This window comes from Vigna umbellata, chromosome 5 (assembly GCF_029865625.1).
Source record: "Vigna umbellata cultivar VRB3 chromosome 5, Vumbellata_1.0, whole genome shotgun sequence".
Classification (NCBI taxonomy): Eukaryota; Viridiplantae; Streptophyta; class Magnoliopsida; order Fabales; family Fabaceae; genus Vigna; species Vigna umbellata.
The window spans coordinates 36692781-36720561 of record NC_142169.1 but is presented as its reverse complement, the minus strand read 5'-3'; the positions used below and the strand labels follow the sequence as shown (position 1 = coordinate 36720561).

The window sequence follows — 27781 nt, the reverse complement described above, 5'->3', positions numbered from 1 at the left end:
AAGTCATTGAAAGATTTTAAAAGTGCCCTACAGGAGCATAGCATATTAAATGGCAAAGAAGTGAAGTTTGTTAAGAATGATTTGAAGAGAGTGAGGGCAGTTTGTAAAAAGGGATGTGGTTTTGTAATTATGGCTAGCAAGGTAGGAGGAAGGGAAACTTTTAGAGTGAAAACTCTCGTTGGACGTCACAAGTGTGGAAGGGTTTTTGGTAACAAAAGTGCAAGTGTGCAATGGATTGCACAAGTATTGGTAGACAGATTTGTAAATGTGGGAGGCATGACAGTGAACCAAATCATAGATGAAATCAAAAAGTCCTTTAGTGTTGGAATTACTCCTTGGAAAGTAGGAAGAGCAAAGCAAATTGCTATGGATTCTTTAGTGGGTGATGGAGAACGGCAATATGGATGTTTGTATGATTATGTGGCTGAGTTGCTAAGAGTAAAGGCTAGAACATTCAAGATTAAGGTCAATCAACCCCAAACCACTTTGCCACCACGGTTTGGGGCATTTTACATGTGTTTAGAGGGCTGTAAAGAGGGGTTCTTAGGTAGTTGCAGGCCATTCATTGGGGTAGATGGTTGTCATTTGAAGACAACATATGGAGGTCAGTTGTTAGTGGCAGTGGCAAGAGACCCTAATGACCAATATTTCCCACTAGCTTTTGTTGTGGTTGAAAATGAATGCAAAGAGACATGGAGGTGGTTTTTGAGCCTGCTGTTGGGTGATATTGGGGGCATAGATTGTCAACGGTGGATCTTTATTTCGGATCAGCAAAAGGTAAGTTACTTTATACATCAATATGTTTTTTCATTCCCTCTTTTATTCAAATTGTTAAGTTACTTTATTAAAGGCTGTTGGCATTTGTTGGCAGGGATTAATGGTAGTATTTGATGAGATTTTGAATGGGGTGGAGCACAGGCTGTGTTTAAGGCATTTGTACAACAACTATAAGAAGAAATTTGGTGGAGGACTACTCATTAGAGACCTTATGATGGGGGCTGCCAAGGCAACATACTTCCAGGACTGGGAAAAAAAAATGGGTGAGTTGAAGACTGTGAATTGTGATGCTTATAATTGGTTAATGACAATTCCAACTAAATCTTGGTGTAAACATGCATTTAGTGCTTATGCTAGATGTGATGTGTTGATCAATAATTTGTCTGAGTCATTTAATAGTACTATTTTGTTGGCAAGAGACAAACCTATAATTACTATGATGGAATGGATTAGGTCATATATTATGAGTAGGTTTGCAACACTTAGAGAAAAAGTGATCAAATATCCTGGTGATGTTATGCCTAAACCGAGAAAAAGACTTGATAGGGAAGTTGAAAGGAGTGGGAATTGGCTTCCAGTTTGGGCAGGGGGTGCTAAATTTGAAGTCACTCATGGCTTTACAATGGACAAGTTTGTAGTTGATATAAATAGTCATAGTTGTAGTTGTTACTTTTGGGATTTGGTTGGAATACCTTGTAGACATGCTGTTGCTGCCATACATTATAAATTAGAAAACCCAGAAGATTATGTGCATCCATATTACAAGAAACATGCTTATAACACTTGTTATGCACCTCAAATAATTCCAATCAATGGACAACAACTTTGGCCTACATCCGACACTGCCCCACTACTACCACGCACTTATAAAACACCTCCTGGGAGGCCTAAAAAGTTAAGAAGAAGAGAAGCTGATGAATATGTCAGCCATTCAAAGTTGTCCAAGAAAAATATTGGTATGAAGTGTAGCAGTTGTAATGCATATGGACACAATGTAAGAAGTTGTAAAAAGGGGCAGAAAAGCAAGGTACTTCCTCCTGAACATGTTATTTACAAGTTCATTTATTTATAACTATGTCAAATCTAACTACCTCAAGCCTTTCACAGGACACAAGAGGCACATCTGCAATGGGAGAATCTATATCAACTGGAAGGAGAGAATCTGCAAGAAGAAGTGCATCAGGTGGAAGGGGAGGATCTTTATCAACTGGAAGGGGAGGATCTGCATCAATTGGAAGGGGAGGATCTGCATCAACTGGAAGGGGAGGATCTGCATCAACTGGAAGGGGAGGATCTGCAAGAAGAACTGCAGCGGCTGCTGAACCACCTGCATCAACCTCACAAGGTCAAAGAACATCACAACTTAGAGGGGCTGCACATATGCGTCAAGGGGGAAGAAGAACATCCTCAACATTGGCTGCACAATTTCTAGGGTCTCAAGCGAGTTCCAATTGACATCCACAGACTTTTTTTTTGCAATTGGGACCCACTTAGGGAGACCATTTGTAGTGGGCACAGTATTTTTTGGACAACTTGTTTGTCATATAGTGTACCACATCCAATGTTAATTAAAGTACTAGGGGACCACTTCTTGTGTTAATTAAAGTACTAGGGGACCACTTCTTGTGTTAATTAAACTGCTCGGGGACCACTTCTGTAATTTCTTATGTTATTTTTGTTCAATGCAATGCTCTGTACTTGGATGACATTTTACTCTTCATTGTTCACTGTCTATTTCAGTCATTGTGCTTTAAATTACTTGTTGGATTAGTTATTTTCAAAGCAATAGGGGGTTGGCATCTCATAATAGACAGAGATGCTATTTTTGATGTATGTTTTCAGGTTCAATAATCTTGCAAGATTGATGTTATAAGTGAAAAACCTTATCAGGTTCAATACTGGTGCTTTCTGCTGTCACATTGTGCTTTCTGATGTTATAAGTATTTTTGTCACATTTTTATATAAACCATGTCCAAATTACGTATAACAGTATAATGTTTTTACTGGTTGAGATTTTGGGTGTAACTGATTTTTATAAACTATGTTGTCAAACTCTTTGATTTAAAGTAACAACTATAATCACATAACAGAAATGCACATAACACAACGTAATCACATATGTTGTCCACATTTTATTCAATTTAAAATTTCAAAGTACATCCACAACACAACATTACCAATCTAATTACAATTTATCTTCAGCACAAACATAACACAAAACATCACTGTTAATGCCCATAATGACAATACAAACAAGACCAACACCATTTTGAACTTTTTTCTCTCTTGCTCTAATTTCCTCTTCAACTTGTCCTGCTTCTTCCTTAGATCCAACACAACATTTTCAATACAGACTTCAACTTCTTCACTCCTCCTTTGTAAGCTTCCTTCAATTTTAGAGTCTTCTTCATCAACCCATTCAAAGTAGTTACAACTTAAATTACTCTGCAAAACAAATTACAAATCACGAATACAAACTTCATCACAATAAGTAAAACATTTTCTCACTTACTGCCCAATTTCTACATCTATAAAATAGTCTCCCTTTGTTCTTCAATGTAGTTGCCTTCAACAGCAGCAATATTTCCCCACAACCACAATTTCTTGAAGCTAAGTGAGAGGAGGATCCACATGTTTGGGACATTCCAGAACCAATACTCCTTCGCGTGAAACCATTTCCTCCTCTGTTAGCTTCCATTTCCCTGATACAGTAATTTCCAAACTAAATCAAGTTCGACTACTCCCAACAAAAACCTTATATCCCAAATCCATCCATTCACACGAAACGAAAGACGAAAATGAACTTACGTGACCAACTACACCAATGTTGAAGAAGATGAAATCCAACCTTTTGCGGTTCACCTTCAACCTTCTTTCCAGCTGAAATTATGTGCTCGTCTTTCCTCGTCTTTGATTCGCTTAAGAAGATCCCATCCCTTAGTAAGTATATAAGCCCTTATCTCCGTCATCTCATTTAATCACTAATCAATTTCAATTTAAAATGTAAACACATGTGGCAAATGTTAGAAAGGATACATGTCATCCCACGTGCCTATACGTTAGCCACATCACCCGAATTTTAACGCTGTTTGTTTTGGAGGACCAAAAATAATGGTCTCCTTAAGGACAGGGATCAAATCGTACAAAGTTTGAAATAGGGACGAAAAATAAAAACGCTTGATAGTTGAGAGACTAAAAACATATTTAACCCTTTAATTAATAAGTTAAAAATAAAATATTAAAATACTATTAGAAAATTTTCATTTTAATTTATTAACCAGATTATTAAAAATATCTAAAACTAAAAATATTGTCACATTTTCTTAAAATAATATTCAAATATTTTTTTAATAATAAAATTATCCATAAATTCTAGTCTTTAGATTAAATAAAAAAATACAAAATTTTAAAGAGTAAAAGAAATTAAAAACACTACTTTTAATTCATCAATCAAATTATAAAAAAATACAACTATATAAAATTTGAAAAAAAATAAAATTTTTAAAATTTAATTAATTAAATTATTAAAAACTAATTTAAAACTTAAAAAAATATTTTCATAAAAATTTGAAAAAACATAAAAACTATCATATTTGAAAAATAAAAAAGTAATAGAAAATCAAATGTAAAAGTTGAAAGAGAAGCCAACACGACTTCTAAAAACGGAAATAAAAAAAGGAAAATGATACTTGAACAACCACTTTTGACAACATTTGGACACGAGACAGGTGTCCAAATGGTAGTGGTCCACGTGGAAAAATAAAATGAAAATGAAATATGACGTGGAAAGGGAGTGGTCAGGGGATTGAAGGCCCGCGATTCAAATTTGAAATTCATTTTTGAACAATGCAGAGAGAGAAGTGAAGGTTGAGAGAGAGAGTCTAACCTAGAGAGAGCCCGAGAGAGTTGGAGAAAGGGAGTTCGAGAGAGAGAGGTCCGACGGATTGCTTGCCGGAGTGCCGTCGGACACCGTTGAAGGCCGTCTCGGAGCTATTCAACCCCTCCAGCCGGTTCCGATTCACGGCCGTCGCAACTCCGACGTTGGCGAATGAACCGAAGACGGCGTCGTCTTCCCTCCGGCCCAGCGAACTAGGGGCGCGTTCTGAGTCTCGCTTCGTCCCATCTGCTTCCCTCCTTGTGGTGGACCTTTGCATTGACTGTCGGAGTGCCACCGAAGCATCGCTGGAGTGCCGACGGAGTGTCGACTGTACTGTGGACGAAAAAGAGGGGTTTTTCGGGTTGTTAGTCCCACCCACACATTGTTGTTTGTGTGTGTTCCAACCGGCACACGTTGTGTTCACTTAAGGTTCGTTTTTTTTATTTCAGTGGAATGAAGCTTTAATATATGTATGATGTTGTTTGTGGATGATTTTGGTTATGTTTGATACGTTGTTTGTAAGCTGTAAAAATATGACTTGTTGGATGGCTGTGGAATGTTGTTTATGTATGATGGAGGTGGTTTGTTAATAGTATTTGTTGGATAAATAAATTGTGTGGTGATTGATACTATGGACATGAGAACATAAACATTATTCCTTTGACGGTACTGAAAATGTGTCTCCGAAGTGGGAAAATTTATGGAATAGAGGACCTCCAAAAGTAATGTAATTTCACTTTTTGTGCTTTACCCGTAATCTAGATATTTGATAAGTTATTAGATGAAATAAATGTGGTGGGATGACTTGGGATTTTAGAAGGTCCTTTGATATAATTAATGATACTATGTGTGTGGTTGTCCATTTCATGTTTATCCTTTATAAATTGACATATAATTGAAGTGTAATGGATTTTGTTGTGTTAATGATTTTTATAGATGTTGTTGAAGCATGTTTCAAGGCTTAACAATATAATAACATTTGATAGTTTTTTCTAATTTTGAACTGGATGGTCCTTATCGTGTTCTTATCAAGATGATACCGTATATTTTTAGCCTGTATTCAATTTGAATGAGGTAAATTGAAAAATCTAAATTATCATCCATACATATTAAGACTTGTAAAAAAGTTTTCCAAGATTCATAATCCTTTCCACATACATTTTAGTGATGCATCACTGATATTCATTGTAGTTCAGAGTAAAAGGACATGATTTAGTTTGTTAGCACACTATTTAGTATTTCGGAAAATGTTGTATCTGGCCATAATAAATTACCTATGCCTGGTGCACCATGGATGACTGCATGTGCACCTGCTTTGTTGATGTTATCTTTATTTAAAGTGTGTATTATTCACGTTTGAAAACTCGATTGCGTTTCTGTATGAAGAATTTTTAGATGACAATTCGTTTTGTAAAGAAATTGACATTTTTATAGTAAAATATAATGATTGGAATAAGAATTTTAAGAGAAATGCAAATATAATTGAAGTGTAATGAATTTTGTTGTGTTAATGATTTTTATAGATGTTTTTTGGTTAATCTTACATTGTTTTTGTAATTTTGTTGGATTGGTAGTCATGGATCTAGTTGGCCTTGCTGTGAAAAAAACAAGCCACCCCAAAATGAGAGTGGTCGACCTAGTTGGCCTTTCTGTGAAAAAACTTCAACCCAATTACCCACTTAATTCGGCTTTGGTACCAGTTATGTTGCTGAACCATGAGTCTCACAAAATGTATTTTTATGTGGCAGGAATTTGTTAATAAAATGTTAAGAAAATGTTCCCAAATTACTTATAAGTAGATCAAATGAGGGAAAATAAACAAGCCACCCCAAAATTAGTGTGGTGGACGTAGTTGGCCTTGATGTGCGAAAACTTCAACCTAGGTACCCACTTAATTCGCCTTTGGTACCAGTTCTGTTCCTGTACCATGAGTCTTACAAAATGTATTTTTATGTGGCAGGAATTTGTTAATAAAATCTTAAAAAATTGTTCCCAAATTACTTAGAAGTAGATGAAATGAGGGAAAACAAACAAGCCACCCCAAAATGAGAGTGGTGGACGTAGTTGGCTTGATGTGCAAAAACTTCAACCCAGGTACCCACTTAATTTGCCTTTGGTACTAGTTATGTTGTTGAACCATGAGTCTTACAAAATGTATTTTTATGTGGCACGAATTTGTTAACAAAATCTTAAAAAATTGTTCCCAAATTACTTAGAAGTAGATGAAATGAGGGAAAACAAACAAGCCACCCCAAAATGAGAGTGGTGGACGTAGTTGGCCTTGATGTGCAAAAACTTCAACCCAGGTACCCACTTAATTTGCCTTTGGTACCAGTTATGTTGTTGAACCATGAGTCTTACAAAATGTATTTTTATGTGGCACGAATGATATAAATTAATAAATTACTATTATTTTTTTGTTCTCTTTTTGCTTGTGTTTTAACAAATGCTCACAATCTTTGTTATCATTTCCAATTTGTTCTTTTACTTGATTGTGTTGGTGTAATGTAATTTCACTTTTTGTGTTGGTGTAGTGTGATGAAGGAACTTGGTGAACAAAGTAAAGGACGTGATACAAGGAAGAAGGTACGTAGGATTGTATTTGATTTGCATACATTTGTTGTTTGACTGTATTTAATTATTAAGCATGACTTCGTATGCAGTTAGTGTTCATACACTACTGCAAAACCAAGATGATAGGTCTTTTGAACGAACGGTTGACTTTTGAGCAGAAGGGTTACATTGAGAAGAGTGTTTTTGGTTGGTTGTTATACTTGCCAGTTTGTATTAAGATAGGTAGGAATTTGTTATCTAAGTTATGTGGTCAATGGGTAGATAACATGAGTGGGTTTTATTTTGGTGACAAATTAAGTTTACTGAATTTGATGTCTGTCTGTCGTTAGGGTTGCCTATTATTGGTGAAGTGATAGATTTAAATAAAGTTGGGCATCATAGTGTTTGTAGGGAGTACTTCCCTGAGGGGAAAGTAGATGTGAGAATGGTATATGACTTTTTGTTAGAGGAACATGAAAATTTTCCAATGGAACATTTTTGCAGCTTGTATATATTGGTAGGGATATCAGAGTTCTTGCTTCCCAATCGAAGTGGAGTAGTATTTCCAATTATTTTTGACCTTGTTTGGGAGTTGGGGTGTGTGGCTAAGTACAATTAGGGAAATTTAGTTTTTCAGTATTTTGTTGAAAGTGTGTGTAGTGCTTCAACAACAATGAATAATGAAACAAGCAAAAGCCATATTCATGTTCAAGGATGTGCTTACCTGTTGCAGGTACATGTTTGTTATGTAATTGTTAATCAAAGACAATAATTCGTTATTGTTTTCATCATTTTTATTGTCATTGTTGATGGATTAAAAATTTGCAGGTATGGTTTTGTCACCATTTTGTGACATCGAAGTCCATCTATAGTACACGGGTAACAAAATTCCCAAGGTTGTTGAACTGGATTGATATGAATATTGGGGATAAGTTTATCAAAACTGCTTTGGCAAAGGGATCGGTGAGTAGTTGTTGATTACACGAATGTGTTGGTGCAAAGTAATTTATGATTTGTGTTTTTATGAAATCAAAATTGTTAATGACATTGCAGGTTGTTATTGATGTTGGTGTGACCAAAGAGGAGCTTTGTTATGGTATGGTGAAAGACGCTTGTGAGAAATTTGGTATTCCATTTAAGAAGCAAAATAGAGGAGATAAGGAAAAATTAATTTCTGTTGTAGAAGAACAAACACGGGTAATTGCGGACATGCAAAGTAGTATTAACGATTTAAGAAAGTTGGTTGAAGCAAAAAATGAAGATAAGAATGAAGATTTTGTGGAAGAACCGTTGTGGGGAAGTGAAGATCGTTGTCAAAGTACACCGGCTCAACATGAGCAGCAAACCCCGGTGTTTCAAGGTGGTTTTGAAATGCAACAAAGCCTAATGTATGATCGTATGAAAGCGCAACCCCGAATACGGCTTAAGAGTGTCGTAAAAAGAAGTCCTTATACTACAGATGGTAGAAGAAAACAATGAGTACTTCAATAAGTTGTATTACATTAGGAATTTAAGTTTTAGATAATGTTATGATGTTTGGAATCTTGTTGAAAAAGTTGGTTGAATTTTGAAAACATTGGAATCCTTTTTTGAATTGTCATGATTTGATTTTTGTTGTCTGTAATGGTTTATGACAGAACCAGGGAGTTGAAATGAAGTGGGATGAACATGAAATAAAGTTATTTGAAATGAAGTTTGTATGGTATTGATGGGGAATTTGAGGCATGACTATGGAGTTTTTGGCATGGTTGTTGAAAGAAATTAGGTTTTGGAATTGGTTATTATTTTTGTTACACCAGAAATCATAACAAACAAATTAAATTGAAATATATTGTTGGTCATACAACATCATTGTTCAAACTGAACATTACAAATTGATTAAGTCGATGTTGAACTCAGGTAACCGTGGTGAGCAAAAGTAATAACATTAGTCCCCACTTAATTGAACGATGATCACATTTGTGTTTTGTTAGGTGCATTTGTTGTTTTTTAACATAATTTTGGGACATAGGTTGTGTTATTTATTCATAATTTAGCAACCTTGTTAAAATATAATAATTTTCGGCATGATGGTGAATATCACAACTTGAAACCGTTTATGAAAAAGGTAGTGTACCTTAGTGTGCATAAGTTATAAAGTAAGTACCCAATTATATGAACTACGATCCCACACGTTATTGGAATGTACAATTGCTCTTCGTTCAGAAAATTTACATGCTGTGTGTTTTTTTATTGTGTATTATCATCATTTTTTATGAAATTGACAAGAGTAGTTGAAAACCTTGAAGTCGAAGTAAGTCTACCGTAGTGGGCATAATACATAACACAAGTACCCGTTTATTTGCAGTGTTAAACCACATTTTATTTTAAAGTTACATTTGTTATTTGTGTTAATTATTTGGTGACCTGAGGTGTAATTTACGTTGATGGAAATGGCGGGATGCCGTAACAAAATATTATTACAACATGCAAGTCATTTTGAGGTAGAAAGATGTTTTACAAGTTCACAAACCCCTGTGTGCAAAACTGATAACATAAGTACCCAAATATTTTAACTAAAGTCCTAGTTATGTACAATAATTATATTTAATATTTTGAAGACAATATTTGACTTAGGACATGTGTTTTGATGTGTAAAAAGTCAACAAATATTTAGTAATAAACCTTTTGTTTGTTACAATATTTTAATTCATGTTACACAAAAATTATTGTTTTTTATTATTTATTAGTATATTATTCAGTAAATGGGAAATGTTAGTGATGATTTTTACAACAAATGTTTTATTGCAATGCTTTTAATAAATTTATTTATTTTATTTGACCATACGAAATGAAGTTAAGTAAAAAATAAGCAAGTTGAAGTAGAACAATTGTATGAAGACCAACATGGTTGACACAAAGAAGTAATAATTGGATTTTCATTAGAACATAAATATTGAAAGACACTAACATGAATTCATAATGTAGATTATGCTTTAGACTGAGATTGGATGTATAAGAGTACAGGGACATCCATTAATATAAACTTCAACTATAATGTCATTTCCAATATTGTTAACCTCAAACAGCAGGACGTCTCCCTCCTTCAACCCATATTCCGTGCAAAATTCCTTCCATCCTTTGCCAAACTTTGTTGAATTGCGAGTGACAAAAACCAAAACACTACACATGATGTCGTCCTTTTGTCCAAGGAGCATAACCTGTGTCAAGCCTTTGCTCCTGATAAGATTCCCAAATGCAGTTTGCAAGTCCTGTGCAGTAACAAATATCAAGTAATTGACATTGTGGAATTTATGAAAAGTATATTCCAAAAAAACTTGTATTTACCACGTACCAAATGACTTCCCTGTGATTGTGATTTTGTCAACTTCACCGCAAACAATGAGATATCAGGATAATTGGTAGAATCATAAATGAAAGATTCCCTACTCTCTTGGTACACCACACTCATTTTGGAGTGCCTAATGTCTTCTCGCTCATTTGTTCTATTTCTGAGTAATTTGGAAACAATTATTTAGGAATTTATTAACAAATTCGTGCCACAGAAAGCACAATGGCTAACGCTCCAGGTGCAGGACCAGAACTGGTACCAAAGGCTAAATAAGTGGGTACTTGGGTATAACTTTTTGCACAAAAAGGCCAACTAGGTACTTGGGTAAAACTGTTTGCACATGTAAGTCAATTAAGTACAACAAACTGAATTTCAACTGCCAAATATATTTCTCAACAATTTCTGAAATCAGATTTGATGTGCAACCAATACATAAATATGAATTGTAACAACAAGTGTTCTTTCATCAATAATCCCCAACATTCTACAAAATGCCTAAATCTTGCAACACTTGATTCCTCCGCACGTTGTCCACATCCAAAATCCATTGACAAACATATTGCTCCCTAACTTGTTGTAGTTCTTCCTGCAAAGACAGTAATGCACAAAACATGAACCAAATGCAACATTTGTATGAAAGATCCAGAACATATAAATTTTTACAGCTTACAGTTGTGTAACTGGGCATTGTGTTTCTTTCATATTTCTCAATGTCATCCCACAACTCTATAATTTTCAAAACAATTACTCCATAATCAAATCTACAACAAAACAAGTCCAACATAGCAAGTATGATATTTAACATATCAATTATACAATAAAATATTATATTTACAAAAATCAACATTACAAACATACTTGTTTGGTTGGATTGGAGTATGCAAGTGTTGTACCTCCAATGATGGTTTCTTGTCTTCCGAACAATTCAACAAATGTCCAAAAAGCAATGCAAGATTATGTGCCTGGAAAACAACATACTCCCCTTATAAATTTGTAATTACAAAGTAAACATCAATTACTACACATACAATGACATTGTCAATCTTTTGTCGTTCTTTTCTTTTGTGCCCAAAAGAGTCCAGGGCAAACATTTGTAGTGATGGAATCTTCACAACGGAATAACCAAGTTGTACAAGTATTTTGGATTTACATTCAATAAATTACCATCCTCATTATCATCATATTGTGCCACAATGCATACAAGAGGTGTAACATCCATAACGTCCTCAACATCCTCCTTCTCTTCTTCGAAACAACCACCTACATCACTATACCTGACTGTTTCAAAACATTGGGCTTCCCCATCTGCCCCACCATCAACATGACCATCATCTGCTTTACCATCATCCCCTTCTTCATCATCACCTTCAACTTCATCACGTTCAACATCAACACCACATGTACCACCCTCTTTAAAAAAAGAAGGTTGCTCTGTTTCTTCCTTCCCAACACCTACAATTGTAGCCAAAGTTCTTAAATCTTTATTCATTGCAACCATTTTTCTTTGGTTGTCTTCAATTTTCTTCATCTCCACTTCTTCCCAACTCAACCCTAACTCATGTCCATCCTCTTCCGGTATTGGCCCTTGTTCCAAATGAAGGACCGCACGAATGATTGAGTTCCGACGATCCTCCTCCCGCAAAAACCACTCCCAACATATCTATAAACATCCATATATAAGTAATCATTAAATAACAAAAAACACAATTCATGTACTACATATCGTAAAAATGTAAATAAAAATAAGACCTAACTTACCTCTTTCCGTTTAAACAAGTCCTCTATTTTGTTAGACCTTAACTTAAGCGAAGGCCAATTTATTATTCGCGGGAAGACAATGTGATGTGCACCGTCCGCTAAACCCAAACGTTCAACCGCCCATAGCTAAAAAACAAATATTAACCAAAACGATAATCATATAATAAAAAAATTACGGCCACATGAAACGTAATAAAATTTTAAAATTCTTACCTGCAACACTGCAACATTCCCACTGAGACCTAGGTCCCTTATGTCACGTTGCCTTATCATCCTTGACGCATTTCCTAAACTATTTACCACAAATGTGTGCACAGCTTTTGCCCAATTATATTGGTACAAATTATCGATGTTATCTAATACTGTAAAAGGCATGTTACTAACTACCTTTGAATGTCTAGGAAAGTAGAAAACAATAAAACAAACTAAAATATACAAACGACAAACACAATCAACATCCATGTCATTATTTTGTATTAAGAACTTTATCCTATGTATGACATCTTTTAGAGTGAACGACTTTGACGAAAATTGATGACAAACAACAACATCAAAGTTATCATCAAAATTTACATCTAAACCACCAACACCCAACCCTAAACCCATGCAAACATCGCCAACTGTAAATGGTACCATTGTTTGCTTCAAAACAAAACATTCGTTGCGGCAAACCTAACGTCTAACCATTTCCTTGAACAAAGGACTGCAGAACTCAATTGGACTATTCATATAAAGACACCACTTGAATGGAGTCTCCTCGATACGTGTCCTATCACTTTGGCGTAGTATAGAATTAAGGTCGACTATCGGTTTTGTGTCACTCCATGCCCGCAACCGCAACTACAATTCATTTTCAAACAATAAAACCATCATAACCTCTTTTCAAACAAAAAAACCATCATACCCTCTTTTCAAAGAAAGTTATAAGTTTTGATAATATTAAATCTACTTACATTCTTGTAACCTTCTTCTTTTGTGCAATCCATGACTACCAATCCAACAAAATTACAAAAACAATGTAAGATTAACCAAAAAACATCTATAAAAATCAATAACACTACAAAATGCAATAGACTTCAATTATATGTCAAATTGTAAAGGATGAACAACAAATGGAGAACCACACAATATCATTATTTATATCAAACGACCTTCTAAAAAACTCAATTCATCCCACCACATTTATTTCATCTATTTTTGGAGGTCCTCTATTCCATAAACATTTTCAGTATCGTCAAAAGAATAATGTTTATGTTCTCATGTCCATAGTATCAATCACCACACATTTAATTCATCCAACAAATACTATTAACAAACCACCTCCATCATACATAAACAACATTCCACCGCCATCCAACAAGTCATATTTTTACAGCTTACTAACAACGTATCATACATAACCAAAATCATCCACAAACAATACCATACATATATTAAAGCTTCATTCCACTCAAATAAAAAAACGAACCTTGGGTGAACACAACGTGTGCCGGTTCGAACACACAGGAAGAAAAATGTGTGGGTGGGACTAACAACCCGGAAAACCCCTCTTTTTCGTCCACTGTACAGTTGACACTCCGGCGGCACTCCGGCGATGCTCCGGCGGCACTCCGGCGGTCAATGCAAAGGTCCGCCACAGGGAGGGAAGCAGGTGGGACGAAGCGAGACTAAGAACGCGCCCCTAGTTCGCTGGGCCGGAGGGAAGACGACGCCGTCTTCGGTTCGTTCGCCAACGTCGGAGTTGCGGCGACCGTGAATCGGAACCGGCTGGAGGGGTTGAATAGCTCCGAGACGGCCTTCAACGTTGTCCGGCGGCACTTCGGCAAGCAGTCCGTCGGACCTCTCTCTCTCTCGAACTCCCTTTCTCCAACTCTCTCGGCCTCTCTCTAGGTTACACACACTCTCTCTCTGAACCTTCGCTTCTCTCTCCACAATTGTTCCAAATTGAATTTCAAATTTGAAACGCGGACCTTCAAACCCTGACCACTCCCTTTCCACGTCATATTTCATTTTCAATTTACTTTTCCACGTGGATCACTACCATTTGGACACTTGTCCCGTGTCCAAATGTTGTCAAAAGTGATTGTTCAAGTATCATTTTCCATAAAAAAATACGGAAGTTGAAAAATCAGAAGAAGTCGTTTGTAAAAAACATAATTTCTCTAAAAAAAATAGTAAATTGAAGTTGCTCATTTAAAATATAACGTTTATTAGTTTGAAAATGTGTTTGGAAAACATGATTTTGTTTTTCCTTTTTGATATCATATTTCAAAAACACACTTTACTTATTTGTATAAACTTTTAAAAATTTACTCATAGTAATAATTTGATAAAAAAAAATTAAATCGTTTTGACAAAAGCGTAATAAAATTAGTTTGTTGAATGATGGTTTTAGTAAACAAATTTATACGTGTTTTGGGTATAGGATATGTATAACAATATATATATACACTTTTCTTTGTATTTGATATTTATATAAAAATAACATATATATAAACCATTCCATTGAAAATACATTGTAATTACATTTTTATTATATATAAAAATACAATTTTATAATTTTATTATTTTTATAATTAAGTAATAAAATATCATGAAAGTAATACGTTTTAAAATATATAACCGTTAATTTAAAAGAACTATTTAATTATGTTGAAATAAAAAATTATTCAATTACTTAATTTATCATATTACCTAATTAATTTTATTTCGGGTGTTGATTCGAATGTTAGATAGAGGAGTCACTTGTTCTAATGTTATACTTTCTTTTCTCTGAGAATATTTGCTAAAGGTAATATGATGTTAAAGTTCGTTTGAGTTTAATTGATTAAATAATTAATGTTGTAATAAATATGGTAAAAGTTTAAAAATCATATTTTTTATCGATATAAAAATATTTAAATTAACTAGATAATTAGCTGATTTTATTGGATTGTGATCGATTATGTTATTTTGATCACATAATAAAATTTTTATTTATTAATAGATAAAAATATTTAATTAAAAATAATACTAGAAAAAGTTACATCTGTATCAAGATATAGATATATAAATATACAAAATTTTCAATAATCTATTTTAATTATTTTCTTATTGATTAACGTATTCATCTTTCAATTTTAATTTAATTACTTTTTTTAGATGAAGTGAAGAAGGTAAAAGTAAGAGAAATATTATAAGAAAATCACCAATTTATTACTAATAAAAACATATTCAAATAAATTTTGTATTCTTGAATTAAATATTGGTTTAATCACTTGATTTAAATGATTTTAAAAGAAATTAATCTCTTTATTTGGTTGCTTTTGTAATTTCGGTATTTTAAGACATTTCTTTAACTTCAAAAATATTCACGTATGTTTGTACATTTTTTTAAATATTTATAATATTATATTAAGTACATTTTTTAAATATTTATAATTTTATATTAATAGGCGATGATATCGTAATGTCATTAAGTATAATATACATTGATATACATATGTCAATGTTTACCACCACGTTGAACATATTTTTTTCGTTATACAATATTTTTATCTTGTTTGCACGATTTATATAATATGACATATTTTGACAAGTTTTATATAGAACTGTCCAACCAGTTTTTTTTTTTCTCTATTTATTCTACAATTTTTTGTTCTTCATTACCCTTCGAATTTAGGTATTTCTTCCTATCTCATTGTCTTTCTCTTATTTTGTTTATTGTGGATATTTTTTGAATATTTCTTCTTTTTTTTTTTCATTTTCTTGATTATTTATGTTGAGAGTGTGGTGCAGTTTGTTATTCCACTTATTATTATTTTTTCAATCCTTATGAGTCGTGGTTGTTCATTATGGTAAAAAAGAAGCATCAATTAGAAATTGAATATAGCTCATCTTACATAAACAACATTTCAAGATTTCGTTTTATCCGACTCTATTTTTTTCTTTATAGCCAGGACCACTGTAAGATGTATAGCTAGAACATAAAAGACAAATATGAAAAAAAGAAAAAACTAAAAAAAAGAAGAAAAAATTACAGTTTGTTATATTTTAAAATTAAAACAATTCTTTACTTAAAACTATTTAAATTTTATTTCATAACACTATAACTGACACATTTTCCCACCTTTATAATTTAGTTACTTTTACTAGTTTATAACTTTTAGTCTATCTTTAGGTACAATAGTATTTACAAAGTAAGTAAAAATTATATCTATCATAAAGTGGAGGCAATGATTCGCAAAGTGTGCGGGAAAACAAATAAGAGAGAAGTGCTTCGAAAATGAAGTGAAAGCTTTGAATGAACTGAAGAAAGATTGTAATTAGAGATTTACATTTGTTATTTGTTATGATAGGTATAAGGAACCAACAATTATAATAGAATTTTACTATGACACTGGTCAAAGTTTCATCTCTTTTTTATTTTTCATTTTATTTTCTTCATGTAAGGAGTAAAATAAAAATAATAATCGTGAATGCAAAAGAAGAAATACTCTTTATATATAATAATAAATATTTCATTTTCATGTCTTCATAATTATATTTATATTATAAAAGGTAAAATAAGAATAATAATTGTAGACACAAGAAAGATAATCTTCTTTATATATATAGTTATGAATTAAGCTAAATTTTTAAATTGAAAAATTCAAGAAATTACAAAAAAAATTAATTAATTGAAATATAGAAAATAAAAGAAATAAATATTCATCGGAAGATTAAACTATAGATTTAGAGTTTATAAAATACTTTTATTTTAAAAATAGAGGGCCAGTGATAAGGTCTTAAACCCGTTTCTCTTTTCTTTTTCGCTTCATATTCTTTCTAATTATTATTTTTTACATTTTTCACCTTTTCAAATTCATATTACTGGCTCCCTTGTCATGGATAATTTCTATATGAATAAATTTTAGTTTAGAATAAGGTTAATCTTATTATAAAATACCTCTCAATCATGTTATTGTGTCCGTTTTTATACTTTTCTCAGTTTTATCTGCATAACAATTTTAGAGGTATTAACTATGTAAAATATTCTAAAATTAAAAAAAAAATATTTATACTATAATTTGCATATATAAAAGAATAACAAAAAAATTTGGGATATGAATCTTCTGAGCTCCTTCACTGATTCTGTGAACTATAATTTAACTTTTAAATGAAATTTAGAATTATTTATACATGGTTCGCCAATATTTGTGTTTTGAATACTATGTTAATTTTTGAACAAAAATATTGATAAAAAATATAACATCATGACAAAGGCAATTGAAATTTGGTAGAAACCAACTGACCAACTTTAAAAATTGTTTTAGAAGTACTTAATTTTTTTAAAAGATGGATTAAATTAAGCTATTTATAATTGCTTCGAGTTATTTTCAAATATTGAATATTATAAATTGTTTTAACGCTTACACTTGTATTTTGGAGCAAAAAATAGATTTAAGTTGAGATTTAAAACTTAATGAGAAAATTGAATTTGATTCATTGGAATGGTATCTTTGTGTGTTAAAGAAAATATTAAAAATAATAAGAATGATTTTATCGTGAAAAGGATTAAAGATAATAATAATATATATTACATAATTAAAATTTAATTAAAGTTGGTTTTAGTATATTGGTTTTTTCTTAACTAAAAATTGATTTATTAGAAATGTTTGCTTTTAAAATTAAATACTAAGTTACAACTGGAAACATGTAGTACTATGAACATTTATCACTAGACTAAAAACTATAATCATTAATTTTTCTATTTAAAAAAGTAACAACTTGAGTGATAATTGTGACTCGATTTATCTAACATCCATCAAATGATAAATCTTGTTTCTTATAATCAATAAATTTTCCCATTTTTCTACTCAGTAAAAAAAAAAAAACTTTTACTCGTATAATAAACTTTACCAAACAAAATTTAGTGAATATGAATGTTTTTTTTTCCCTTTAAAATGTTGTTTTCTTTGTCCTGCTATTTACATATAAATGTGAAATACATATCAAAAGTCAATAGTGGGCTCTCCTAGTGTCAGATTTCGTTCCAATTTCCATGGCAAGTTAAAGAGTTTGGCCATGATAAACTTGAAGATTTTGTTGACATTTATATTGTGGGTTGCACTTGAGAAAAAAAGCGTAGCTTTCATTGCCCTTGCATATGCCCTTGCCTGTGGGTAATCAAACTTCATCATCACTAATCCATACTTACCAATAATCAAAACAAGACTCAGTCAATCAAAACACTCTTCAATCTCACATGTTTGAAATCTTCTACTCAGCAATAATCATTTACCTGTGTTACAATTGTCCATTGCACATCAGGAGGAAGTCTAACAAAGTCATCAAATTTGGTTCCTATCAGAATGGGAATTGCAGTCTGTAGTAAATAAAATGAACAACATCAGTGAGTTCATTAATGAATGACACTGATTTTTCCATTTTAACTCACAAAAACAATCACTAATATGTTCTCTGTTTGGTCTCAGTAAGAAGTTTACACCACATACTTATCCTAAATCATAAGGGTCATTAAACCTTTGTAAAAATCATGCATGTGCTTTGTCCTTTTCTTTGTACTATTCCATGTGAAAAGAATTTGAAACTAACTTTAAGCAGTTAAAGGTATTAATTATCTGTACCACACACAATGAATTCATGTAATTTCAAAATTATTGACCATGTGAAATTGAATTTTTGTACCTGGTTCCACTTTCTTGCCATACTGTACCACCCCACAACACTGCAATACATAAACACAAAAAGGTAAATAAATATCTTTGCATTTTTGCTGTCAAAATGTTTCCACAGATCATGAAGGAAACAGCTACCTGTTCAGTGTACAACGATTGGTGAGATCAAACATGATCAAAATCGCAACTGAATCTTTGCAAGCCATTGGAATTTGATGAAGAGAACCTGTGTCACCTACATACATACATACATACACCAGCTGAAATTATTCACCATTAAAACTTCACCTAAAGTTACAAGCCCGGAAAAGCCTTAAAAGTTCAAAGAAAAGTTAAAATTTAAACACCTGCAACATCCCAAATACTAAAAGAAATTCTTGCTCCTTGAACTGATAATGTTTTGTCCATCAGATTAAGTCCCTTCATCTGCAAGCTCCTCTTTTCTTGCTCGTCCCCCACATACTTGGTCTGAAAATAGTAGTCACACTCATATATCAAAACAAGAAATGGAAAAAAATAATAATAAATTAATGAGAAAAAGAAAATCTTTTTTCCACCCAAGTTTCTGGGGTCACATAAATTTCAGGGACAAACAAATCTTGTACTTAAAACATAAACGTAAGTGTCAATGTTTGTTCCTAATGAAAAACATAAAGAAAACCAACACTGCATATGTGAAAAGTGAAACCAAAAGCTAAGAAACCCAAAACTGGTTTTTCCCGGAAGAAAAATACCCAGCCAAAAGAACTAAAACCCATTTTAGATAAGTAAAAAGTGAAACAAAAGTCAGTTTGAAACTAATCAAAACTTAAAACTAGTTTTTTTTCTTTTCAATATGGTAATGACCAAGCATAAACCATTGATACCCATTTTAGATGCATGAAAACTGAACAAAAGCTAGGAACAGATCAAATTAAAACTTGAAGCTAGTTTTTCCAATATGACAATAACCAAGGAAAAACAACTGATACACATTTCAGATGAATGAAAAGTGAAACAGAAGCAAGGAATAAACTATATATTAAAGCATGAAAACAAGTACCACAAAACTGGTTTTTCCAATATGGCAATCACCAAGCAAACTGATCTTGAGATTGACCAAATCAGAGTCAGAGTCACATGGGGTGGTGATGGGGTGTCCATGCAGGGAGGAGCCACCGTGCACGGTGGCCGTGGAAGGGAGGCTACGGAGGGGCAGTCTGAGGTAAGGGGCAGGTGAAGGCCTTCCAAGACAGCAGAGAAAGATCCTGTCCCAGATGAAACGACCAAGAAAGGACACCCTATGGAACAGGTTGCAGTTAAGGTTGACATGATGAACCATTCTGTGACATACTTGAGTTGTTCTTCTTCTGCTCTTGCCAATGATTTTGGCCATGGAAGAGTGGTGTCTGTTTCTTCTTCTTCTGCTACCTTTTCTCTATGCTCATTACTTCATCGCTTTACTTTGGTCCCATCAACGAAGCATAAATTCTTGTGCATTCAATATGTTTAAATTGTTAATTGTTCTCTTTTTGGTTTGACAGAATAAACAATAAAGTTCTTTTTTCCCGTGCCTTTTTTTTTTTAATAATATTCCCCAATACTTAAAGTTGAAAGTTGTTTGGTTTATGGATTTAATATTAATGATGGACATTCCTTGAACAATTAATTACTCTTCAACCAACCAATAACGATTATAGATCTTGAAATATAAAAAATAAGAAAGAAAATGTTTAAATGTTCATTCAAAACTGATCTTTACATTTCATTAATATATGAAAAATATATGAAATATATCTTCAATTGGCAGTGTTAAACTTTCTTAGTTGAACTATTTAACTTAGCATGACCATTACATATCTCAATTAAAAATCAATACCCCTGAAGAATTAACGTGTTTTATACGATAAATGAAACCAATTTTACTTATAAATTAAAAAATTAAAAATATATTTAATTTTTAAATTAATTAACATGCTAATATTACATAGAATTATAAACTAAATATGTGATATGAACATAATCGCTGAAGTAGTTGATTTATTTTTCCATTCTTGAATATTATTACAAGTGTAATTTTGTACTTAATATGTTCTGTTTTTAAAATTAGAATCGATGTCATAATTTTATCTATATTTTAAAAAGTTTAATAAAAAACATATTTAATTTTTTCTTTCGACTTTTAAGAGGAAACTATTGGATATAGCGAGCGAATCATATATATTTTCAATACCAAAACAATGTATAAAAATATCTATTTTTTTTTATTTAAATGTATATTTTCTATTATTGCATATCACAAAGAAAGAAAGAGGTCAATCTGAGGCGCTTTGACTCATATTTCTGAGACTCCAAAGGAGTCCATGTGGCCGGCTATGATGGAAGAAAAAATTGTGAGGGTATTGTAGTAGTTGAACAGAGGGTAGTTTCGTAAATAACGATAGCAAGGCTTATGTACGTGTTTTTGTCCATATCTAAGCGTTTTTGTGACTTGTTTGCGTGTTCTGCTTTTAAGATAACAAAAAGATGGTAAAAATGATAAAATTAAAAAGAGTGGTTATGATAACAAGGAATTTATCCAAATGAATGTAGAAAGAGTGTTGTTTCTTCTTTTATTCCCATGTTTTTCATGGAATCAAACGTACGTTTTATCATAAGCACATATAAAAGGGCAAGAGGAAAAAAGTAAAATAAAAAAAAAGTTGTTTGAATTTAATAAAAATTAAAACATGTGAAAAATAATTAAAATTTTAAATTATTAGGTTATAGTTGTTTTTATTAGATTATTTAAATCATTTGATACAATCATATGTCGGGGATCAGAAAAAATTAAAAAAATGGACATCCCGTTTTACAATGATCAATGATGATTTGTGTAAAAGAAGATTCCAACACTTATGCTAGAAAATGTCACAAGTTTCCAAAATTGAGTATTAGAATAATGATGTTTCAAAGATACTTCAAGTTAAGTGTTCTTATACAAGATTTATAAATTTCTGGCTTAGACTCTTCATGTTGAACCATATTTTCATATGTTGTTACATAACTTACTCTTAATGTTCCAAACTTCTTACTAGTCATCTGTTTGACCGAGGATCCATAACTAAGAGTAGAAAGTTTTTATAATGACATTCTCATATCTAAATCAACATAGGAGTAATAAGTAATAAACATGCAATATAATTAAAATGCTCATACCTTAAAACCACAAGTTTTTTGTACTAATTGTACCAATTTATTATTAGTGTGCGAGTTCAAGACAAGTGCATATGTGTTTTAGGTGAGATAGTCTTTGTTCTTAGCCTAACACTATTACTTAGCAGTGTAATGTAATTAAGTTGTTAATTTGTCTCGTCCTTAATATATTATATACAAGAAAATCAAGATTGTGACAATTAGGAATGACAATGGGTATGTGATAAGTGCTCATTTTACTTATAATTCACATGCATTTTAAAACTTATCTTGATTGATTATATTGCATATGCTAAGATTTTACTCCATTTTTCCTAAAATTCACTGAAACCATTTGGATATGAACATGAGTGACAAACTAATGTAATTTCTCATGAATTTAAGCACTTTTAGAAGAAATAGAGCATAACATCTTGAGCCCTAGAATCACAAGTTGAGAACTTTATGGCGGTTTCAAAATAATTCAATTTTTGCTTCCACAACTCAAGTAGAAAATATAATGTCTGAACCATGCAGGAAAAATTCACTATGAAGCACTCAAAAGCACTAAAGCTCTGAAGCTCAACCATGGATGAAACCCACCATTGAAGAAAGCTTTGTGAGGACACTAAAAACAAAGTCTAAGCTATAAGGAAACCCATCATAGAAGAAAAGCTCTTAAAAATGACCACCATGTTTGGAGCTGCAACCAAGACCTAAAATTCTATAAATTAAGGGATAAACCTCTTGTTTTGATATCATAATTTCATCTCAGGCTCTTAGTCTTCCTCTCTCTCACTTCACTTGTAATATCTCTTAGAATAAAGGAGACGTGGGGAATATGATTAGTTGTTAGAATCATCATGAGTTGTTGAACTACCTAGTGTTTGCATTAATATGATTAGTCAATCATCCATTGCACAAATAACTCGAGTTAGGCAAAAATTAATTCATCTTATAGATCTAATTGAGTCATTTAGTGTTGTTTGGTGGTTGACATGCATCTATATGCTTTAGTTGGTGACAAAGTCTTGTTCAAATTAATGCAAATAGTTCATTCATCAGGAGTGGAGAAATCACACATAGTTTGAATGTCTTTAAGTCTTAGGTTGCAAACATAGGTCTACAATTACATTAGAGTACTTCGAGGAACAATGAATGAAGGTTGTTAATCCAATGAAACACTAACCACACTTAAGGACAAAGTTGTGAAATCTAATCTCAACACGCATTATTTGATTGAGTTATCCATTTTACTTTGAAGTTCTGGATCAATCTATTTCACAATCAAACAATTTTAAATACAAATTCAAATAACATCACGAGTTCTAATAAAATTTGATTAGATACTTATGGATATGACACTTGGTATTACAGTTGAACCAGTGCACTTTTCAGTGTGATTACTCACAACCCAAGAGGTCATCAAGTTTTTGGCGTTGTTATCGTGGATTTGATTCTAAATTTTTATAAAAAATATGTGATCACTTTTAGGTTTGTTGTAAATTTGTTCAAATCTATAGAGTTAGTTTTATCTTAACATCTACTTTTTTGCGCTCACTTATTCTTGGAACTTTTGTATATGTAAAGTAAAAATCGAGTTGGAGATTTGTTGTTTGATCCTAAGATTGAAATAACTACAAGAAGAAACAACATGACAAAAAACACAAGAAACAATTAAGACAAGCATGGCAACAAGGACAACCTTCCACTTTAGAAATAAATAAGCAATCTCAAGAAGAAATCAAGTCAGGAGATGCTGGACCTAGAAGAAAGCTAAAAGACTATGCTAAAAGTCTTGGACTGAGACAATTTTCCAGCATAGATAGTCCATAAAAAACAATAGAAATGAAGTCAGGTTTATTGTCATTAATAACGTCAAACCAATTTGTAGTTTAGACAACAAAGACCCCTATAACCATTTATCCACCTTCTATGAACCTATTGGTACTATAAGAGTAAAAGATGAAGATGAGGACGCAACTTATCTCAAGATTTTTCCATTTTCATTGATAGAAAGAGCCAAAACGCGGCTGCAATCATGCCCCAACTAGAGTTTTAACAAATGAGAAGAGGTGGGGAGAAAATTTCTAACAAGATCTTTTCCCTCATCCAAATATGTGAGTGCCAAATCAGCTATAGCCACATTCTCTCAAGGTGCAGATGAGCATCTTTATGAAGCTTAGGAGATATTTAAGTCATTGCTAAAAAATTCCAAAATCATGGTTTCGATTAGGTGGCTAAATTAAACATGTTTTATAATGGGCTAAGACCTCAAACGAGTCTGCTATTAGATGCCTCAACAAGAGGATCAATGATGACCAAAGATGATAAGGAAGAAAGAACATCATTAAGGCATTAACAACTAGTGATCATCACGTCCATCATGATAAAAGTCACCTATTAAGAAAGAAGTATTTGAGTTGGACACTTAGAATGCCATCTTAGCACAAAATAAGATCATCTCTCAACAAATAAAAGAGTTAAAGAAACAAATTATCAAAATGCATTGAGGAACATCTGCACAAGATTCATCTTAACAAGTCATGAGATGTTATTTTTATTCTGGAGACCATCCTAATGGCCACTACATTATCATAGAACCCCCAAGGAAGTTAGTAACATGAACAACTCAAAGAGGGTAGAGAATTGAACCATGTTGAGAGTCTAAGTGATGATTTCATCACTAAAGGATGGACTCATGTTGAGAGTGATGATTTGACTCCTATATCGTTAACTCATGTTGAAATTTATTTTACGCTCTAAAGGATAAACTTATCTTGAGAATCTAATATTTGATTTGAGCATCAATGCAGTTGTCCCTCCCTTTAAAAGAGACTCTGAAACTTCTTTATTGTCAAAAAAGAAGTTGTCATTGAAGATGTTAAGAAGAAATATCAAAATTGAAAATTGACTTTTATAATATGGAAAACATTGTGTTAAAGTTTAAGTATGTGTACTAATTAACAAGAGTTTTTGTTGGTTTTATTTGGTTGGTATTTGATATTTGAAAAACATTGGGTTAAAGTTTAAGTATGTGTAGTTATTAAGAGGACTTTTTATTGTTTTTATGTTGTTTGTATTCGATATTTGGAAAATATTGATTGAAGGTTAAGTATGTGTACTTATTAAGAAGACTTTTTGATGTTTTTATATTGTTCGTATTTGTTATATGTATTTGTTGTACAAGTTTAAAAATGTTATCACAAATTTTATATGTAATGGTATTTTTATTTGTATTTGTATTTCTGCTTTATGTTAAGTTTTTTTATTTTTTTGGTTTAGGTTTTTTTATTCATCCTATGCTTATTATTGCCATTGAATACTTATGATGCTTTAATTGTTAAACTCAAATAACACAATTAAAATGAATTTAATATGTTTGTTCTAACACTTACTTTTGCCCAGCTATCCCGGTTTTGAATGAAAATGATTCACCAAATACAACAATCAAAAGTAGCACATCAATTAATAAAATTCTACTCAAAATGAACTTGTAAAAATAAAATCTTAACAGTCAACCTCGAAAAGTGACAAAGTGTAGTATAAAATAGCCAAAAACAAATCATGTTTATTATTTTAAGTTTTTCATTTTGAGTGTAGATGCAAATGAAGTGATAGAGATGCAAAAAGAAGGATTCATGTTTCAAGTTAACACGTTGAGGTAATTGTGTTGTCATTCAAGTTTACACTAAATAAAATTTGTACTATCGAAATATAATATTTTCTCTACACTTTGGTTCAAATTTTCCAGACGTTGACATAAACAATTCACGAAATGCAAGAACAAAGAGGAAGATCATTCTTAATAAGAAACTTCCACGAAATGCAGATGTTTAGGACATATTCTGTATTGTGTTGTTATAAGACAAGAACAATGTTAAAATAAAATCGTCTATGTGCCTAAATACTCTCATGTTTTGAAGTTTAACCAAATAACATTAAACGGAATAATAATATGAAAACATCATAGGATGAAAACACAAGACTTAGAACTAAATTCCCCAACACAGAAAATCTTAGGAAAACACTTAGGATTTTAGGAAACAGAGAAATAACTAAGACAAAACACCCAGACAGAATGCTAAAACTACTAATTTGTAAGGTAAGTGTATAATAGGTTGTAACTGAAACATTTTCTAAATTGATCGAAGCATTTTGTGGTGCTTGTAGGTTATATTGCTCAGTATGCTGCTAAAGTAGGAGGGGATGAGGACATCTTTCGTCGCCTTAAGAATCAATTAGTCGATGAGGCTAAGAAGACCAATAAGAATGTCATTCCTAACCCACAAGGAAAAGAGGTGGACACTCATCGAATTGTTAGTGGCAGCAAAATAATTGTGCCTCCTAAGTAAAAAGATGTTGGGAAAAATAGGAAGAAGTTAAAGGCCATATTGCTCGACACTAGTGAAGGTGCTACCTTAGGGAGTAACTGATCTTAACCTTGTGGTCGTAGGTTCGACCCTACAGTGAGCACCAATTGTTCTTACAAAGCTAAAGATGTACCTTACAAAGATTTCAACTCCATGAATTCAGTCTTTACTCTCGAAAGTACTCGTCCTCCTCCTTCTTGGTACTCTTCCTCCGTAAGGAGAATGAGTGTTGTGCCTGCAGAAAATACTTTGACATTATTATGGTTTGTTTAACCAATTTTTCAGATGTATGATATAAGAATTATATTATATAGATTATTCTCATGCTTGAAAAAAACCAACCTAATTTTGTAGTAATTTTAATCTGCCATTTTTTTTATGTTGATTACATAATATATAATATATAATATATAATACATAATATAATATATATATATTTATATCCACATGTATAATCAAGTGCAAGGATAAATAAAGACTTTTATAATAATTTTTTCTGGACAAGAAAAATATATAATTGTATTGTCTGTTTCTTTAATTTAGGCATGAGATAATTTTTTAAAGTATTTCAGCTAACTAGATTTATTTAATCAACTTAAAAAGTAAATAACTGTCTTTTGCTGTTATATTTAGGTGTGATGAAGCATTGACTGTAAGTACTTTGGGATCTTTGATCTAACCATTAGGTAATATGTCAAATCCCACATTGAAAATACTAGTTACACTGACGGGAAGATTATACTACAAATGTAAGATGTGCCAGCACAGCCAACATACTTACCTGGACAGGGTCAATGGATGATCAATAAGGTCCATGTCCTAGAATGGCAGCCTTCATTGCACATGGAAGGAGTGTTATTCTAAGGTCTGTCCAAGTGACAGAACCTATGTCATAATTTGTGCTTGTGGAGCCTGCGTTCGCGCGGCTCCTTTAGTTCTAGTTAAAATTGTATTGCACCGTTCTGAGTTACTTGATGTTATTTATTTAGTTGGTATCTATATGTTACATCAGTTTTTCTGTTGTATTCAATCAATATGTGGGTTTCAGGATGTTGTTCCATTAGTTTAGCAGAATCTTTTCTCAAATAATGAAGCTAACTTTGTTTCTGTACTTAATTTACATTTTTGAAGGTTGTATGTGATATGAAGCATACCTCAGTTTAGTTGCAAAGTTGGATGCTTTTAATCTCAGAATTACAACTAAGTTTGGATATCTTTCAATACATGTTCATGCAGAATTTAGTTTTCATTTCCAAACCTATATCTCAAAACCTAACTTTCTTCAAGGGGTCAACAGTTT

The 27781-nt window shown here is 32.2% G+C and overlaps 3 protein-coding genes and 1 non-coding gene across 4 annotated transcripts; 3 read left to right on the top strand and 1 right to left on the bottom strand.

Moving 5' to 3' along the window:
• Nucleotides 1-988: 988 nt before the first annotated feature.
• LOC148198249 (uncharacterized) lies at nt 989-2232 on the top strand. The gene is made up of 2 exons (XM_088115732.1): nt 989-1804; nt 1885-2232. Exons 1-2 carry the CDS (start codon nt 989-991, stop codon nt 2230-2232), a joined length of 1164 nt encoding a protein of 387 aa, XP_087971858.1.
• A 5648-nt stretch (nt 2233-7880) lies between these two features.
• On the top strand, nt 7881-8686 carry LOC148198248 (uncharacterized). Its single transcript, XM_088116239.1, has 3 exons — nt 7881-7940; nt 8036-8170; nt 8261-8686. The coding sequence occupies exons 1-3, from the start codon at nt 7881-7883 to the stop codon at nt 8684-8686; spliced, it is 621 nt and encodes a 206-aa protein (XP_087972365.1).
• Nucleotides 8687-18153: 9467 nt separating this feature from the next.
• LOC148198247 (septum-promoting GTP-binding protein 1-like) lies at nt 18154-20377 on the bottom strand. The gene is made up of 6 exons (XM_088091500.1): nt 19998-20377; nt 19303-19423; nt 19094-19190; nt 18966-19005; nt 18559-18642; nt 18154-18433 (listed from the first exon to the last, which is right to left on the bottom strand). Exons 1-6 carry the CDS (start codon nt 20328-20330, stop codon nt 18269-18271), a joined length of 840 nt encoding a protein of 279 aa, XP_087947626.1. The 5' UTR covers nt 20331-20377; the 3' UTR covers nt 18154-18268.
• A 6877-nt stretch (nt 20378-27254) lies between these two features.
• On the top strand, nt 27255-27413 carry LOC148198246 (U1 spliceosomal RNA). Its single transcript, XR_015780025.1, has one exon. It is a non-coding gene; the product is annotated as a U1 spliceosomal RNA (small nuclear RNA).
• The last annotated feature ends 368 nt before the right edge of the window (nt 27414-27781 follow it).

What these genes read in the sequence shown, in the direction of transcription:
- LOC148198247 (XM_088091500.1), bottom strand. Translation starts at nt 20,330, where the DNA reads ATGGCCAAAATCATTGGCAAGAGCAGAAGAAGAACAACTCAAGTATGT. An exon ending in AATCGTTGTACACTGAACAG is followed by an intron (nt 19,006 to 19,093) that starts GTAGCTGTTTCC and finishes TATGTATTGCAG; the next exon opens with TGTTGTGGGGTGGTACAGTA. An exon ending in AATGGACAATTGTAACACAG is followed by an intron (nt 18,434 to 18,558) that starts GTAAATGATTAT and finishes GATTACCCACAG; the next exon opens with GCAAGGGCATATGCAAGGGC.
- LOC148198248 (XM_088116239.1), top strand. Translation starts at nt 7,881, where the DNA reads ATGAATAATGAAACAAGCAAAAGCCATATTCATGTTCAAGGATGTGCT. An exon ending in GATGTGCTTACCTGTTGCAG is followed by an intron (nt 7,941 to 8,035) that starts GTACATGTTTGT and finishes AAAAATTTGCAG; the next exon opens with GTATGGTTTTGTCACCATTT. An exon ending in CTGCTTTGGCAAAGGGATCG is followed by an intron (nt 8,171 to 8,260) that starts GTGAGTAGTTGT and finishes ATGACATTGCAG; the next exon opens with GTTGTTATTGATGTTGGTGT.
- LOC148198249 (XM_088115732.1), top strand. Translation starts at nt 989, where the DNA reads ATGATGGGGGCTGCCAAGGCAACATACTTCCAGGACTGGGAAAAAAAA. An exon ending in AAAAGGGGCAGAAAAGCAAG is followed by an intron (nt 1,805 to 1,884) that starts GTACTTCCTCCT and finishes AGCCTTTCACAG; the next exon opens with GACACAAGAGGCACATCTGC.